At 37.9% G+C, this 14,561-nt stretch overlaps 1 protein-coding gene across 7 annotated transcripts in view; it reads left to right on the top strand.

Annotated features, from left to right (window-relative positions):
• Positions 1-14,561, top strand: part of SRP54 (signal recognition particle 54) — a 46,264-nt gene that overhangs the window by 22,717 nt on the left and 8,986 nt on the right. For all 7 annotated transcript variants that reach the window (XM_063645931.1, XM_055291523.2, XM_063645932.1 and 4 more), the window contains 9 exons: positions 1,865-1,969; positions 3,028-3,094; positions 3,175-3,232; positions 6,006-6,156; positions 7,839-7,987; positions 8,296-8,396; positions 9,149-9,235; positions 13,075-13,148; positions 13,344-13,452. In XM_063645931.1, coding sequence (XP_063502001.1) covers positions 1,865-1,969; positions 3,028-3,094; positions 3,175-3,232; positions 6,006-6,156; positions 7,839-7,987; positions 8,296-8,396; positions 9,149-9,235; positions 13,075-13,148; positions 13,344-13,452 — 901 coding nt within the window. The remainder of the gene's footprint in view (positions 1-1,864; positions 1,970-3,027; positions 3,095-3,174; positions 3,233-6,005; positions 6,157-7,838; positions 7,988-8,295; positions 8,397-9,148; positions 9,236-13,074; positions 13,149-13,343; positions 13,453-14,561) is intronic.

The raw sequence follows: 14,561 nt of genomic DNA, 5'->3' as shown, positions 1-14,561 counted from the left end.
AATAACTTTACAGCTTGCTGCCCAGGCTGGAGTACAGTGGCCTGATAATAGCTCATTGCAGTCTCAAACTCCTGGGCTCAAGCAGTCTTCCTGCCTCAGCCTCCTTGATTAGCTGGGACCACAGGTGCATGCCACCACACCTGGCCAATTCTTTAAATTAGTAGAGACAAGATCTTGCTATGCTGCCCAAGCTGGTCTCAAACTCCTGGTCTCAATGAATCCTCCTCCTTTGTCCCCCCAGAAAGGGCCGGGATTATAGGCATGAGCCGCCACACCCAGCCTCCATTGAAACTTTATTTTCACATAGTTTACCAACCCCTGATCTAGGACATTAACTATTATGGATTTATTATTACATCATACACTTCAAGCTCCAAACACCTGACTCCCAAGTGAATTATTTTTTAAATGTCCCATGCTTTTTTTTGTTTTTGTTTTTGAGACAGAGTCTCGCTCTGTCGCCCAGGCTGGAGTGCAGTGGTGCGATCTCGGCTCACTGCAAGCTCCACCACCTGGGTTCACGCCATTCTCCTGCCTCAGCCTCCAGAGTAGCTGGGACTACAGGCGCCTGCCACCACACCTGGCTAATTTTTTGTATTTTTAGCAGAGATGGGGTTTCACCGTGTTAGCCAGGATGGTCTCGATCTCCTGACCTTGTGATCTGCCTGCCTCTGCCTCCCAAAGTGCTGGGATTACAGGCGTGAGCCACCACGCCCGGCCCTAAATGTCCCATGCTTTTTTAATTTGGAGGCTGTCCCTATATGAACCTCAGTTTTCCACTGACTGTCATTTTAAAGTTGATGATTATTTTTTACTAGCCCTCTAAATGTAGTAACTTTACAGTAAATATTTGGCATTGGAGAATTTACAGTTTGACCTGGAAAATCTTTCACATATAATCTGTAATTTTGTTAAGTAAATATTTGTCAAATTGAATATGGACATTAGCACTCTCGAGTATGGCATCCACTAGCCACATGTGGTTATTGAGCATTTGTAATGTGGCTAGTCCAAACTGAGATGTGTTTTACATATAAAATACACACCAGATTTTCAGACTTGGTATGGGAAAAGAAATGTAAAATATCTCATTAATTTTTTATATAGATTACATATGAAAATGATAATTTTTTAGATGTACTGGGGTAGATATTAAAATTAGTATCACCTGTTTTTACTTTTTAAATGTCAGTACTGGAAATTTTAAAATTCATGTGTAGCCTTCACATACGGTTTTGTATTACATTTCTGTAGTGCTGATGTAGATTCCTCCTGTGGCTTAAATTTGGTTTCACATTTTATACTCCAGCTTGTTCTAAAAAACTTTGTGAGATCTTTACCTCTGAATTGGTTTGGAGTATAGACTTGATTATGACTTCTTAAATTTATGTTCTTAAATTTTACTCTGTCTATACAAAGGGGAATAATTGTATTATAATAGCTTATGGTAGCTTTTACATGAAAATGTCCTTATTTACATACTTTAAAAGTTGTGGCAGCACGGTGGCTCACGCCTGAAATCTCAGCACTCTGAGGCTGAGACAGAAGGATTGCTTAAACCCAGAAGTTGGAGACCAGCCTGGGCAACATGGCAAGACCCTGACTCTACAAAAAAAATTTTTTTAAATTAACTAGATGTGGTGGCATGTGCCTGTAGTCCCAGTTACTTGGGAAGCTTAAGTGGGAGCATCATTTGAGCCCAGGAGATCGAGGCTGCAGTGAGCTCTGATTATGCCACTGCACTCCAGCCTGGGTGACAGAGTGTGACCGTGTCTCAAAAAAGGAAAAAAAAGGTTGTGGGGAAGGGGTTTTGAATTTAAATGTATGTTAACCTGATTTTTTTTTAAATTTTTTTGGTATTTAGCTTGTAGACCCTGGAGTTAAGGCATGGACACCCACTAAAGGAAAACAAAATGTGATTATGTTTGTTGGATTGCAAGGGAGTGGTAAAACAACAACATGTTCAAAGGTAAATCGAACTTAATTTAAAAAGAAGTCATATGGAAGATAGGTTTGTATAAATCAAGTTACGTATTTAATATAAAAATATAAAGCCTGGCTTTATAATATTGAAATATATATTTTATTAATTATAATTAATTAGAATACATTTATATATTATAAATAACATGTTATTTATATTTTATTAAAATATACTTAAAATATATTTGTTGTGATATATTAAAATATATTTATAATATATTAAAATATCTTATAAAGCCAGGCTTTATAATACTGTTGCTTTATAATTTTCTTTTACTTGATGTATGTTTTTAAATAGTTTTTTGTAGGATAAGAGGAGAGATCCTCATAGTTTCTTATGATTTCTTTTTTGTAAGAAGGTAGACATCTGTAACTATGCAATTTCTTTTATTAAAAAAAGACCATTCCTATCCTTTCAGGAAGTGAGTGTATGATTTTTGGAGAAAAGAACATGGAGTTTACTTTATCCTCTATGGCTCAGGACTCCTTTTTCAGGTTCCCACCCAGCATACTATAGATCTTCATTTTGTATATCCTTATGCAATATTTTTTTAGACTGAGGCTTACTTTGTTGCCCAAGCTAGAGTGCAGTGGCACGCGAACATAGCTTACTGTAGCCTTGACCGCTTTATGCTAATTTTTAATTCAGTTTACCACCCCTTTCTCCCGAATTGGGTGTCTCAACAATATTACGGGATTTTTCCACAAGCTTCATATATGTTACAGTTTGAGAGGGAAAAAGAGAAAAGGATGATTTTTAGATCGTTTTGTTGTTGTTTTTAATTAACATTAATAGTAGTTAACATTTTTTACTATGATCATTTGCTACTTTATCATCTTATATTTGAATGCTACTGCATGACAATTAGAATATAAAACTTTGTAGGAAATTTGCCACATTCAAAAATCTTTAATAATATTTTCAGGAGAATTATAAGCAGTTTTATTTACTCCTTAGGTAAATAATAAGGAAAAACAGAAGAAATTATATGTATAATTTGTTATATTTTATGATATTATATTTTTAAATCTTTTCTCACCCAGCTAGCGTATTATTACCAGAGGAAAGGTTGGAAGACGTGTTTAATATGTGCAGACACATTCAGAGCAGGTAATGTCTTGAAATTTGAAAATTGTTGTATATAATTTTTATTTTCAAGTTTGAGGATTCATGAACTCTTTATCTTCTAGGGGCTTTTGACCAACTAAAACAGAATGCTACCAAAGCAAGAATTCCATTTTATGGAAGGTAGGTTACTGTTTTTTATTTTAACACTTATATGCCTCTTCTTGTCTGTCAGCTTTTTTTTTTTTTTTTTTTTTTTTGTGAGACAGAGTCTCCCTCTGTCACCCAGGCTGGAGTGCAATGGTGCAATCCTGGCTCACTGCAACCACCACCTCCTGGGTTCAAGCGATTCTCCCGTCTCAGCTTCCTGAGTAACTGGGATTACAGGTGCCCACCACCACGCCCATCTAAATTTTTGTATTTTTAGTAGAGACAGGGTTTTGCCAGGCTGGTCTCGAACTCCTGACCTCAGGTGATCCGCCTGCCTCGGCCTCCCAAGGTGCTGGGATTACAGGCATGAGCCACCACGCCTGACCATGCCCTGCTAATTTTTTTTAAAACTTTTTATGAAGACCCTGTCTTATAAAATATCCTATGTTGCCCAGGCTGGTCCCAAGCTCCTGGACTCAAATGATCCTCCCACCCCAGCTTCCCAAAGGGCTGAGATTACAGGCTTGAGCCACTGTACGCAGCCACACACATATTCTTATTAAGTGTATTTCTACCTGAGTTTTTGGTGGTGGTTCTTAATTTAGGGGAAAAGCTTTTTTTGTAACATTATGTGTCTTTATTTGATAGTAGTGATCTGCATATAAAAAGTTGCCACTAATCAGAAGAGTGCAAATTAAAATATCTCATTTCTTGATTTTCAAGCTGACAAAGATTGTATTGGGGATTGTGAAAATGTAGTGAAATAGGGATGAGATTAAACTTTTATGGAAGAGATTTGCCTCATAAAAGCGAAAAGCCTTAAATGGTCATACCATTTGTTCCAAATTCAACTTATAAGAGTGTGTCATAACATAGTGTCAAAGAAGAAACATTTACGTACCAATTATATTGGCTGTATTTTTAATATCAAGAAATTGGAAACACTGCCATGCACAGTGGCTCATATCTGTAATCCCAGCACTTTGGGAGGCTGAGGTGGGAGGATCGCTTGAGCCCAGAAGTTGGACACCAGCCTGAGCAATATAGCAAGACCTCATCTCTACAAAAAATAAATTTAAAAAATTTTCAGGCTGGGCGCAGCACGTTGGGAGGCTGAGGCAGGCGGATTATGAGGTCAGGAGTTTGAAACCAGCCTGGCCAACACAGTGAAACCCTGTCTCTACTAAAAATACAGAAATTATCTGGGCGTGGTAGTGGGTGCCTGTAATCCCAGCTACTTGGGAGGCTGAGGCAGAAGAATCGCTTGAATCTGGGAGGCGAAGGTTGCAGTGAGCTGAGATCGTGCCACTACACTTCAGCCTGGGTGACAGAGCTAGACACCGTTTAAAAAAAAAAAAATTTTTTTTTAGACTGGGCACAGTGGCTCACACCTGTAAACCCCGTACTTTGGGAGGCTTAGGCAGGTGGATCACCTGAGGTCGGGAGTTCAAGACCAGCCTGACCAACATGGAGAAAGCTCGTTTCTACTAAAAATACAAAATTAGCTGGACGTGGTGGCGCGTGCCTGTAATGCCAGCTACTCAGGAGGCTGAGGCAGGAGAATCGCTTGAACCCGGGAGGCAGAGGTTGTGGTGAGCTGAGATTGCATCATTGCACTCCACCCTGGGCAACAAGAGCGAAACTAATAAATAAATAAATAAATAAATAAATTTATAAATTTATAAATAAATAAATTTATAAATTTATAAATAAATAAATTTATAAATTTATAAATAAATAAATTTATAAATTTATAGATAAATAAATAAATAAATTTAAAAAAGAAATTGGAGGCCAGGCATGATGGCTCATGCATGTGATCCCAGCATTTTGGGAGGCCAAGGCAGGCATATCATGAGGTCAGAAGTTTGAGACCAGCCTGACCAACATGGTGAAACCCCGTCTTTACTGAAAATACAAAAATTAGCCAGGCCTGGTGGCAGACACCTGTAATCCTAGCTACTTGGGAGGCTGAGGCACGAGAATCTGTTGAACCCAGGAGGCAGAAGTGGCAGTGAGCCGAGATCGCACCACTGCACTCCAGCCTGGGCGACAGAGTGAAACTTTGTCTCAAAAATAAATAAATACATAAAAATTTAAAAAAAAAAATGGAAAAATGTCAAATGTCTAATAGTAGGGTGTTATTTAATAAATGATACAGCCATCTGATAGAATGCTGTATAACCTCAAGGTTATGTTTTACAGAAATATTTTTTCTCTTTTCCCCGTGTTATTTTTAAAGAGACGTGGTCTTGCTCTGTTGCCCAAGTTGGAGTGCAGTTGTGTGATCATAAGCTCACTGCAGCCTCGAACTCATGGACTCAAGTGGTCCTCCTGCCTCAGTCTCCCAAGTGGCTGGGACTATAGGCGCATTCCACTATGCCAGCTAAATTTTTTTTTGTAGAGATGGAATCTCACAATATTGCTCAGGCTTGTTACAAGAATATCTACTGGTTTTATAAAATGCTTCCAAATGGATGTTAAATGGAAAAATGTGTGAAACACTGTGAGCATGAGTTCAATTGTTAAAGAAGGTATAAAAAATAAATTTGAAGGAGACACAATTCATTCAAAAAAGACATGCAGTAGAATCATACTGGGTTTTGGAATTGGAAAATTGGATAATGCTTCATGCTTTTTTAGAAGTAGATTCTGTATTTAATACTTTATAGATTTTCTTCTTCTAAATTGAAATTGGGGTCATTTTGGCTTTTTCAAAATAGATTATAGGTAAATTAACAATTTCCGAATTAGTAGTATTTGGAAGTTTTGTCGTTTTGTTAAATCATTTGTCCATGTTGTATAGTTATACAGAAATGGATCCTGTCATCATTGCTTCTGAAGGAGTAGAGAAATTTAAAAATGAAAATTTTGAAATTATTATTGTTGATACAAGTGGCCGCCACAAACAAGAAGACTCTTTGTTTGAAGAAATGCTTCAAGTTGCTAATGCTATAGTAAGTAGCTTTCAGTGTAACACTGTTATTAGGACTTTGGTTAATTTAATTATAAAACCAGGTTGAGTATATGACCAATATAAATTATTCTTTGCCTGTGAGGCAGATCCCAAGTAATTTATTTTTGTTTTGGGCACCTATATCTATGTGGTAGGGACTTAATTTCATTATTTTTGCTCTCCATTAAATATAAAATTTTCATAAGTATGAAAAAATAATTTCCTTTCTCACTTAATCATCCTATTAGTATGCATAAGAAAACGTTTAAAAATTAGTAATTAGGCTGGGTGTGGTGGCTCACATCTATAATCCCAGCACTTTGGGAGGCCGAGGTGGACGGATCATAAGATCAGGAGTTCGAGATCAGCCTGGCCAACATGGTGAAACCCTGTCTCTACTAAAAATACAAAAATTATCTGGGCGTGGTGGCGGGTGCCTGTAATCCCAGCTACCTGGGAGCCGAGGCAGGAGAATCGCTTGAACCCGGGAGGCAAAGGTTGCAGTGAGCCAAGATTGCACCATTGCACTCCAGCCTGGGCAACAAGAGCAAAACTCCATCTCAAAAAAAAAAAAAAAAAAATTAGTAATTAGCCTTTAGTGTCTGTTGAATTTCCTTTTTAAAAATTCAGTTGGAAATACTTAGATTTTTAAATACATTAAAAAATATTAATTATCATTTTGTGTCTCTTTAAAAGTGTGATGGAAACAATTTGGGGGAGGAGAAGCAGTTTATAGATATCTGCAGCGTGTATTATTAGGAACCCACGTCTTGACATTGGAGTGTTAGCAGTAATTCTTTGGTTTGTGGTTAATGCTAATAAGTTTCTTTTCAGTTATGTTGTTATTTTGACCAAGTTGAGCAGATCTAAGGGAAATAGCCTCAAGTGTATTTTATCCATTTTCAGGATACACTCTTCTACTTTGATTTGCCTTTGTACTTTTTTTGCCTAGATTGCCATTCTTTCAAATCTTTGCATAACCTTTTCCTCTTTATTCAGGCCTCAGCTCAAACATTAGGTCCAGAGAGGCCTTCCCTGACTACCTTACTAGAAAATGCTCCCATACTTCAAAACTGATACTCTCTATCCCATTTTCGTTGTTATACATCTGAAATGTTTATCTATTATATATGTCCTCTGACTAGAATGCAGGTTTCTTAGGACAAATATTTTCTCATTTACCTTTTTGTTCTCAGGACCTAGATGGTTCCTGGTAATACATAGTACTTCAACAAATATTTATGGATTGAATAATTATTTATAGTGTAAATATTGTGGGTTTTTTTTTTTTTTTTTTGAGATGGAGTTTCACTCTTGTCGCCCAGGCTGGAGTGCAGTGGCATGATCTCAACTGACTGCAACCTCTGCCTCCTGGGTTCAAGTGATTCTCCTGCCTGAGCCTCTCAAGTAGCTGGGATTACAGGTGCTCGCCACCATGCCTGGCTAATTTTTGTATGCTAATTTTTGTATTTTTGGTAGCGACAGGGTTTCACCATGTTGGCCAGGCTGGTCTTGAACTCCGTCTCAGATGATCCACCCGGCTCGGCCTCCCAAAGTGCTGGGATTACAGGCATGAGCCGCTGCGCCTGGCTCTAAATATTGTTTTATAGCTTCTAATGATGACATTTGCTTAGGAGCAATAAAAATCTTTTCTAAAGTATCTTTTCTATTTAAACTTTCTAGCAACCTGATAACATTGTTTATGTGATGGATGCCTCCATTGGGCAGGCTTGTGAAGCCCAGGCTAAGGCTTTTAAAGATAAAGTAGATGTAGCCTCAGTAATAGTGACAAAACTTGATGGCCATGCAAAAGGAGGTGGTGCGCTCAGTGCGTAAGTATCATTGATACTGTTTGTCCTCTGTTTTGGGATTATATGGGGAAGGATATGTGTTTATAGCTTTCATATTGATCATTTAAAATATGTTTCAATAGTGAGCCTAATATGGTTTATAAAGGAAGTTTAAATAGAAACAATTTTGGAGCCTGTCTGATATAGTTCTATTATAACTTGTTAAATGAAACTTGAGTTTTGTACCTTTGTCTAATTAGCTTTGGAGGTGGATTCACTTCGAATTTCAGATCTGCTGGAAATTTGTGGGGTTCTTTTGAGTTTATTTTATATTTTCTTTTTTTTTCCAGAGTCGCTGCCACAAAAAGTCCGATTATTTTCATTGGTACAGGGGAACATATAGATGACTTTGAACCTTTCAAAACACAGCCTTTTATTAGCAAACTTCTTGGTATGTACAGTGGTGGGGATATAGAAAAATCGCCAAGAAATACGATGTATCTTTAGGACAAAATAGGGTTTTAATTTTGTCCTCACTAATTTAAGCACATCATTTCTTTCTACGACTTACTTTTCTTACCTGTAAAATAGAGATAATGGTTATCTGCTTTCTGTTGTGAAAGTGTTAAAATGAGGTACCTAGTAGAAAGTTCTTTGGAAAAGTTTTAGAGCACAGTACAAAAACAAGTGGTTTTAATAATAGCTGATGTAAGGGCAATAATACTTTGGCAATGTCTCTGTCTCAAGGTGGTATAGTTAGAGAGCGTGGAATTTGGAGTTAAACCAGTGCAATGGCGGGATCTCGGTTCACTGCAACTTCAGCCTCCCGGGTTCAAGCGATTTTCCTGCCTTAGCCTCCCAAGTAGTTGGGATTACAGGCATGCACCACCAGGTCCAGCTAATTTTTTTTATTTTTAGTAGAGACGGGTTTTCACCATGTTGGCCAGGCTAGTCTCGAACTCCTGACCTCAGGTGATCCACCCACCTTGGCCTCCCAAAGTGCTGGGATTACAGGCATGAACCACTGCTCCTGGCCATGCCACTTAACTTTGTTAGCTTCGGTTTTCTCATTTGTGTAGTGTGGTAAGAATACCTAACCTATTATAATAACCTCACAAGGTTATTATGTATGTGAATGTGTTCTGTATAATGTAAAGCAGGGTATAGTATTAGTTGTTAATTTTTCTTTTTTGCATCTTTTAGGTATGGGCGACATTGAAGGACTGATAGATAAAGTCAACGAGTTGAAGTTGGATGACAATGAAGCACTTATAGAGAAGTTGAAACATGGTATATAAGTGACAAAAAAGCACTTCATCTCAGATTTCTTCCATTGATTTTTTTATAAAGTTACTATTAAGTTATTTGAAATGTAGTATCTGTTAGAGTCAGATCTTCTACTGCTTATTATTTTAGATGATTTATATGCAAATCATTTAAAATCTCAGGTAGCTGAGCAGTTACAGAATTCAGTGTTTTTATTTTCTTTATTGTAATAAAATTAAGATTAAAATCAAGGCTTTCACTAGGTTCCTTGAAGTTTTTCTGTTTTTTCAGACGGAGTCTCACTCTGTTACCCAGGCTGGAGTGCAGTGGTGCAATCTTGGCTCACTGCAAACTCCGTCTCCTGGGTTCAAGTGATTCTCCTGCCTCAGCCTCCCGAGTAGCTGGGATTACAGGCATGTACCACCAGGCCCGGCTAATTTTTGTATTTTTAGTAGAGATGGGGTTTCGCCATGTTGGCCAGGCTGGTCTTGAACTGCTGACCTCAGGTAATCCACCCACCTAGGCCTCCCAAAGTACTGAGATTACAGGTGTGAGCCACTGTGCTTGGCCGGTTCCTTGAAGTTAAACAGGTTAAAAGTAAGTTAGAACACAAGGATGAAATTAAATATACCACATTTGCTTTACCCCACATGAAAGACCACTCCTGTAGAGAAGGATATTATTCTGATTAGGAGCTCAGGTTCTTAAATATAACATACCTGTTTTTGTATCTCTGATCTATTTTTTAGCTTTATAACTTTTTAAATTACTTAGCCTCAATTTTGTCATCTATAAAAAGTACATAATACTAACTACTTCATATGGTTGTGAAGATTGCATTCGCTGATGCATGTACAATGTCTGGCACATCATAAACACTCAATGTATATTATTCTCGACCATTCCAGTTGTTCTAAAAATAATCTTTAATTACCATAGTAACTGTTCTGCCTCTTTGCTTCTTCTCACTTATCTTACCAGATAATTGTGCCTTTACTTTTCTCTTAAATGCTGGTGTTTCTCAGGGATCATTCGAAGTCATCTTTCTCAGGAGCTTCAGACTCATGTATCTGTGTTTACTAGACCATTCTTGGATGTTTCATAGAATCTCAAATTCAGCATATCCTTATTCCCATCCCAACCTCTCACCTTGTTGTCTTATCAGTGAATATTAATATCATTTATATTGTTGCCAGAGTAAGAAACTTGGGTGTCATTATTTCTTCCTCACTCTGCCCACTCCTTTCTCCATCAGTTAACTAGTCCAAATGTTTCCACCTCCTAAATATCTCCATTCCATCCCCTTCTCTGTAGCCGCCCTACAACTATGCTAGTTCATCTCTTTCCTAGATCTTATTGTAAGTCTTTCAACAGATCTTTCATCTTCCTGTACTCTTCCCCTTTGATGTATTTTTTCATACTACAGCCCAGAATAATCTTTCAAAACTGCAAATCTGATCCCATTACTGCTCTTCTTAAAATTCTTTAGTGGCTTTCTATTGCCCTTTTAAAGTTTTTAACTGATTTTACTATCTAGCTCACATCTTCCATGTTGTATTTTAGCATTGTTGTTCTTAGTATTCTGTGTGCCAGCTATGCTGGACTTCTTTTAGTTTCTCAAATGTACATTCCTGTCTCTCACATCTGGGCTGTTGCCTTTGCCAGTCCCTCCTCTGTCTCTCTTCTTACCTCTGCCATCATCTTCTCTGGCCAAGATGGCTAGATGCTACTTACACTTCAGATTTCTCCTTAAATGTCCTTCTTTAGGGACATTTCACCTGAACCCTAGACTAAGTTGGAACCTTCTGACAGATGGTTCTGTCACTTCCTACAATTAATTTTTATATTATTCACCACAATTATTTGATGTTTTTCCTGCTTGAAGGTGAAGGTAGAGGTCATAGCTGTGTTATTCATCTTTTATGTTCACAGTACCTAGCACAGCGTCTGGCACATAGTAGGCCTTCAGCAACTATTGAATGAATGAATTTATCCTTTGTTGCCTGTTTCTTTGCCCCCTTTTTTCTTTTCTTTTTTTTTTTCTTTTTTTGAGACAGAGTTTCACTCTTGTCGCCCAGGCTGGAGTGCACTGGCACAATCTCAGCTCAGTGCAACCTCCGCCTCCCAGTTTGAAGCAGTTCTCCTGCCACAGCCTCCCCATTAGCTGGGACTACAGGTGTGCACTGCCACGCCCGGCTAATTTTTGTATTTTTAGTAGAAATGGGGTTTCACCATGGTGGCCAGGCTGATCTTGAGCTCCTGGCCTCAGGTGATCTGCCGCCTCGGCCTCCCAAAGTGCTGGGATTACAGGTGTGAGCCACCTTGCCTGGCCGCTCCTTCCTTTTTCTATCTTGAATAATCCTACCACTGTTTCTGCTACCACCAAGAAGCTGGGTGTATATTCCTACTCTGTTTCCTTTCTGACTCCTGACTCTCCTTAAGTCTCTACATTTTTGTTTCTGTTCCTAATATTCTACTCATTCTGAGATCTCCAGGGGTCTCCTAATTTCCACATGTAGTGATCTTTCTTATTTTCCTTGGTTCCTAATATTTAAGTGTTTTCTGCCTTTTCTGTTTTCAGACTCTAAGTTCCGTGTCTGTAGATTTCTTATATTATCCTAGCTTTAATTATCACTTCTGTATAAATGGCCAAATATGTATTTCAACCTTAATCCTCTCTTCCACTGTTTAATTCTGCGTTTCTAGTTGCCTGCTGTAACATTTCTTTTAAGATATTGTACTGCCACTTCACATTCAGAATGCCTGAACCAAATACCTTTTCTCTTTTTATCTTTAGGACATAAATAGAAAATACTTTCTCTTTTGGCTTGTTCCATCCCTGTTTTTAAAGCTTAGATTAGTATACATACAATGAAATGCTCAAATCCTAAGGATACCTTTCTTTTTTTGACAAATGCACAGTAACCCACACCCAATCAAGAAACAGAACATTTCCATTACTCTTAAAGGTTTGCTTATGCCATTTCGCAGTAATACTTCATATTATAGAAGTCCTGGGCTGTGCATGGTGGCTCACACTGTAATCCCAGTGCTTTAGGAGGCCAAGGTGGGAGGATCATTTGAGGCCAGGAGTTTGAGACCAGCCTGGGCAACGTAGTAAGACCCATATCTCTTAGAAAAATCCAGTGGCATGCATCCATAGTCCTAACTACTCTGGAGATTGAGGCAGGGGGGTCACTTGAGCTCAAGAGTTTGAGGCTACCAGTGAGTTATGACTGTACCACTTCAATCCAGTCTCGGTGATAGAGCACAACCCTCTTAAAAAAATAAATTGTGAGTATATCCTTTTTTTCCAATGTTTTCTTTGACTAAGCATATTTTGATATTCATTCATGTAGTTGTACTTATCTGTAGTTTGTTCTTTTTATTGCTGAATAATATTTTTTCCACAGTGTATCCATTTTCCTGTTCATAGATACCTAAGCTATTTAAGAAACTCCAAACAATCTTCTAAAGTGTTTTGCTATTCTATATTCTCACGAACATATGGGAGTTCTTTGTGGTCCACATCCTCTTTAACTTTTGATATTGTCAACCTTTAAAATTTCACTCATCCTAGTAGGTGTAGTTTATGTACCTGTTTTCAGGTTCCTTGTGTGTTTGTATATGTGTCTTCTCAGATAGAATGTAAGCTTCTCTAGGATAGGACCTGTCTGTGACTGTGTATTCTCCCCAGCATTCATCTTGTCATCTTGCACATGGTAACTGCTTGGTGAATATTTATTGATTGTATATTTTATAAGTATGCTTCAAGATAAATTCATGATTAAGGAATAAATTAGTTTTGTTGAATGGAAATGTACATACTCTAATATATCCGAATTATTTACATTGTATTTCAGGTCAGTTTACGTTGCGAGACATGTATGAGCAATTTCAAAATATCATGAAAATGGGCCCCTTCAGTCAGATCTTGGTTAGTTATCCTTAAAAGTTTATACCTTCTTTGGTTTTCATTAAATTTTCTAAGAATAGATACACTTGCTTTAATTATTTTTACATTTGGGTAAAAATATATGTAAGACTTAATGTCAATATTAAACCTAATAGTTAAATGTGGACATTTTGAACTATTAAGCTACTATTGACTTTATGTTTAAATGTGTTTTAGGGGATGATCCCTGGTTTTGGAACAGATTTTATGAGCAAAGGAAATGAACAGGAGTCAATGGCAAGGCTAAAGAAATTAATGACAATAATGGATAGTATGAATGATCAAGGTAAGATGGCAGATTATTTTCCTCAGGCGACAATGTTCTGAGTATCAGTAAGATGAGAGTTTCACTGTATTCTTGTGGACAAGATGGGGAGAAATTTAGCCTGAAAGATTATTTTTAGGTAGATTTGTAATAGCTTGAAAGCTCTTACTCAAAGGGTTATGATTATTGGATTGCCTTCATCATTGAGAGAAATGTCTAGTACAATACTTCTCCAAATGAGTTACAAGGAAAGAACACTAGTTCTTCATGATGTTCATAGAGATAACTTAAAACGAGAACTCTGAATCAAATTTGGTGGAATGCTAGTTTTTAAAGAGTTAAATCTGGCTGGGTGAGGTGGCTCAGACCTGTAATCTTAGCACTTTGGCAGGCCAAGGTGGGAGGATTACTTGAGGCCAGGAGTTTAAGACCAACCTGGCCAAACTAGCAAGACCCTGCCTCTATGAAAAAAAAAGTATTTACTGGAAGTCTCTTCATGGAGCTTTAATATTGCTAACATACATTGGGAAACTAAGAAATGGATAGCTTAAGCAATGCTTAGAAAATTCTTTCGGTCTGAAACATAAGAATTCAGTTTTCTCAGTATACTGCTCTGTTCCCCTGACCCTATAAAGGCATGCCTCAGAGATATTGTGGGTTTGGTTCTAGACCACTGCAGTAAAGGAAATATCATGCAATAAAGTGAGCCATACAGATTTTTTTGGTTTTCCAGTGTATATAAAAGTTATGTTTACAAATACATATACTGTAGTCTATTAAGTAGGCAAGAGCATTATGTCTAAAAAACAATGTATATACCTTAATTTAAAAATAGTTGATTGTTGGCCGGGTGCAGTGGCTTACGACGCCTGTAATCCCAGCACTTTGGGAGGCTGAGGCGGGCGGATCACCTGAGGTCAGGAGTTTGACACCAGCCTGGCTAACATGGTAAAACCCTGTTTCTACTAAAAATACAAAAAAATTAGCCGGGCGTGGTGGCACGCACCTATAATCCCAGCTACTTGGGAGGCCGAGGCAGGAGAATCGCTTGAACCCGGGAGGCGGAGGTTGCGGTGAGCCAAGATTGTGTCATTGCACTCCAGCCTGGGTGACAGAGTGAGACTCTGTCT

The sequence above is a fragment of the Symphalangus syndactylus genome, chromosome 9, assembly GCF_028878055.3.
Source record: "Symphalangus syndactylus isolate Jambi chromosome 9, NHGRI_mSymSyn1-v2.1_pri, whole genome shotgun sequence".
NCBI lineage: Eukaryota > Metazoa > Chordata > Mammalia > Primates > Hylobatidae > Symphalangus > Symphalangus syndactylus.
The sequence above is the reverse complement of the archived record's forward strand: the minus strand, read 5'-3'. Positions and strand labels throughout refer to the sequence as shown.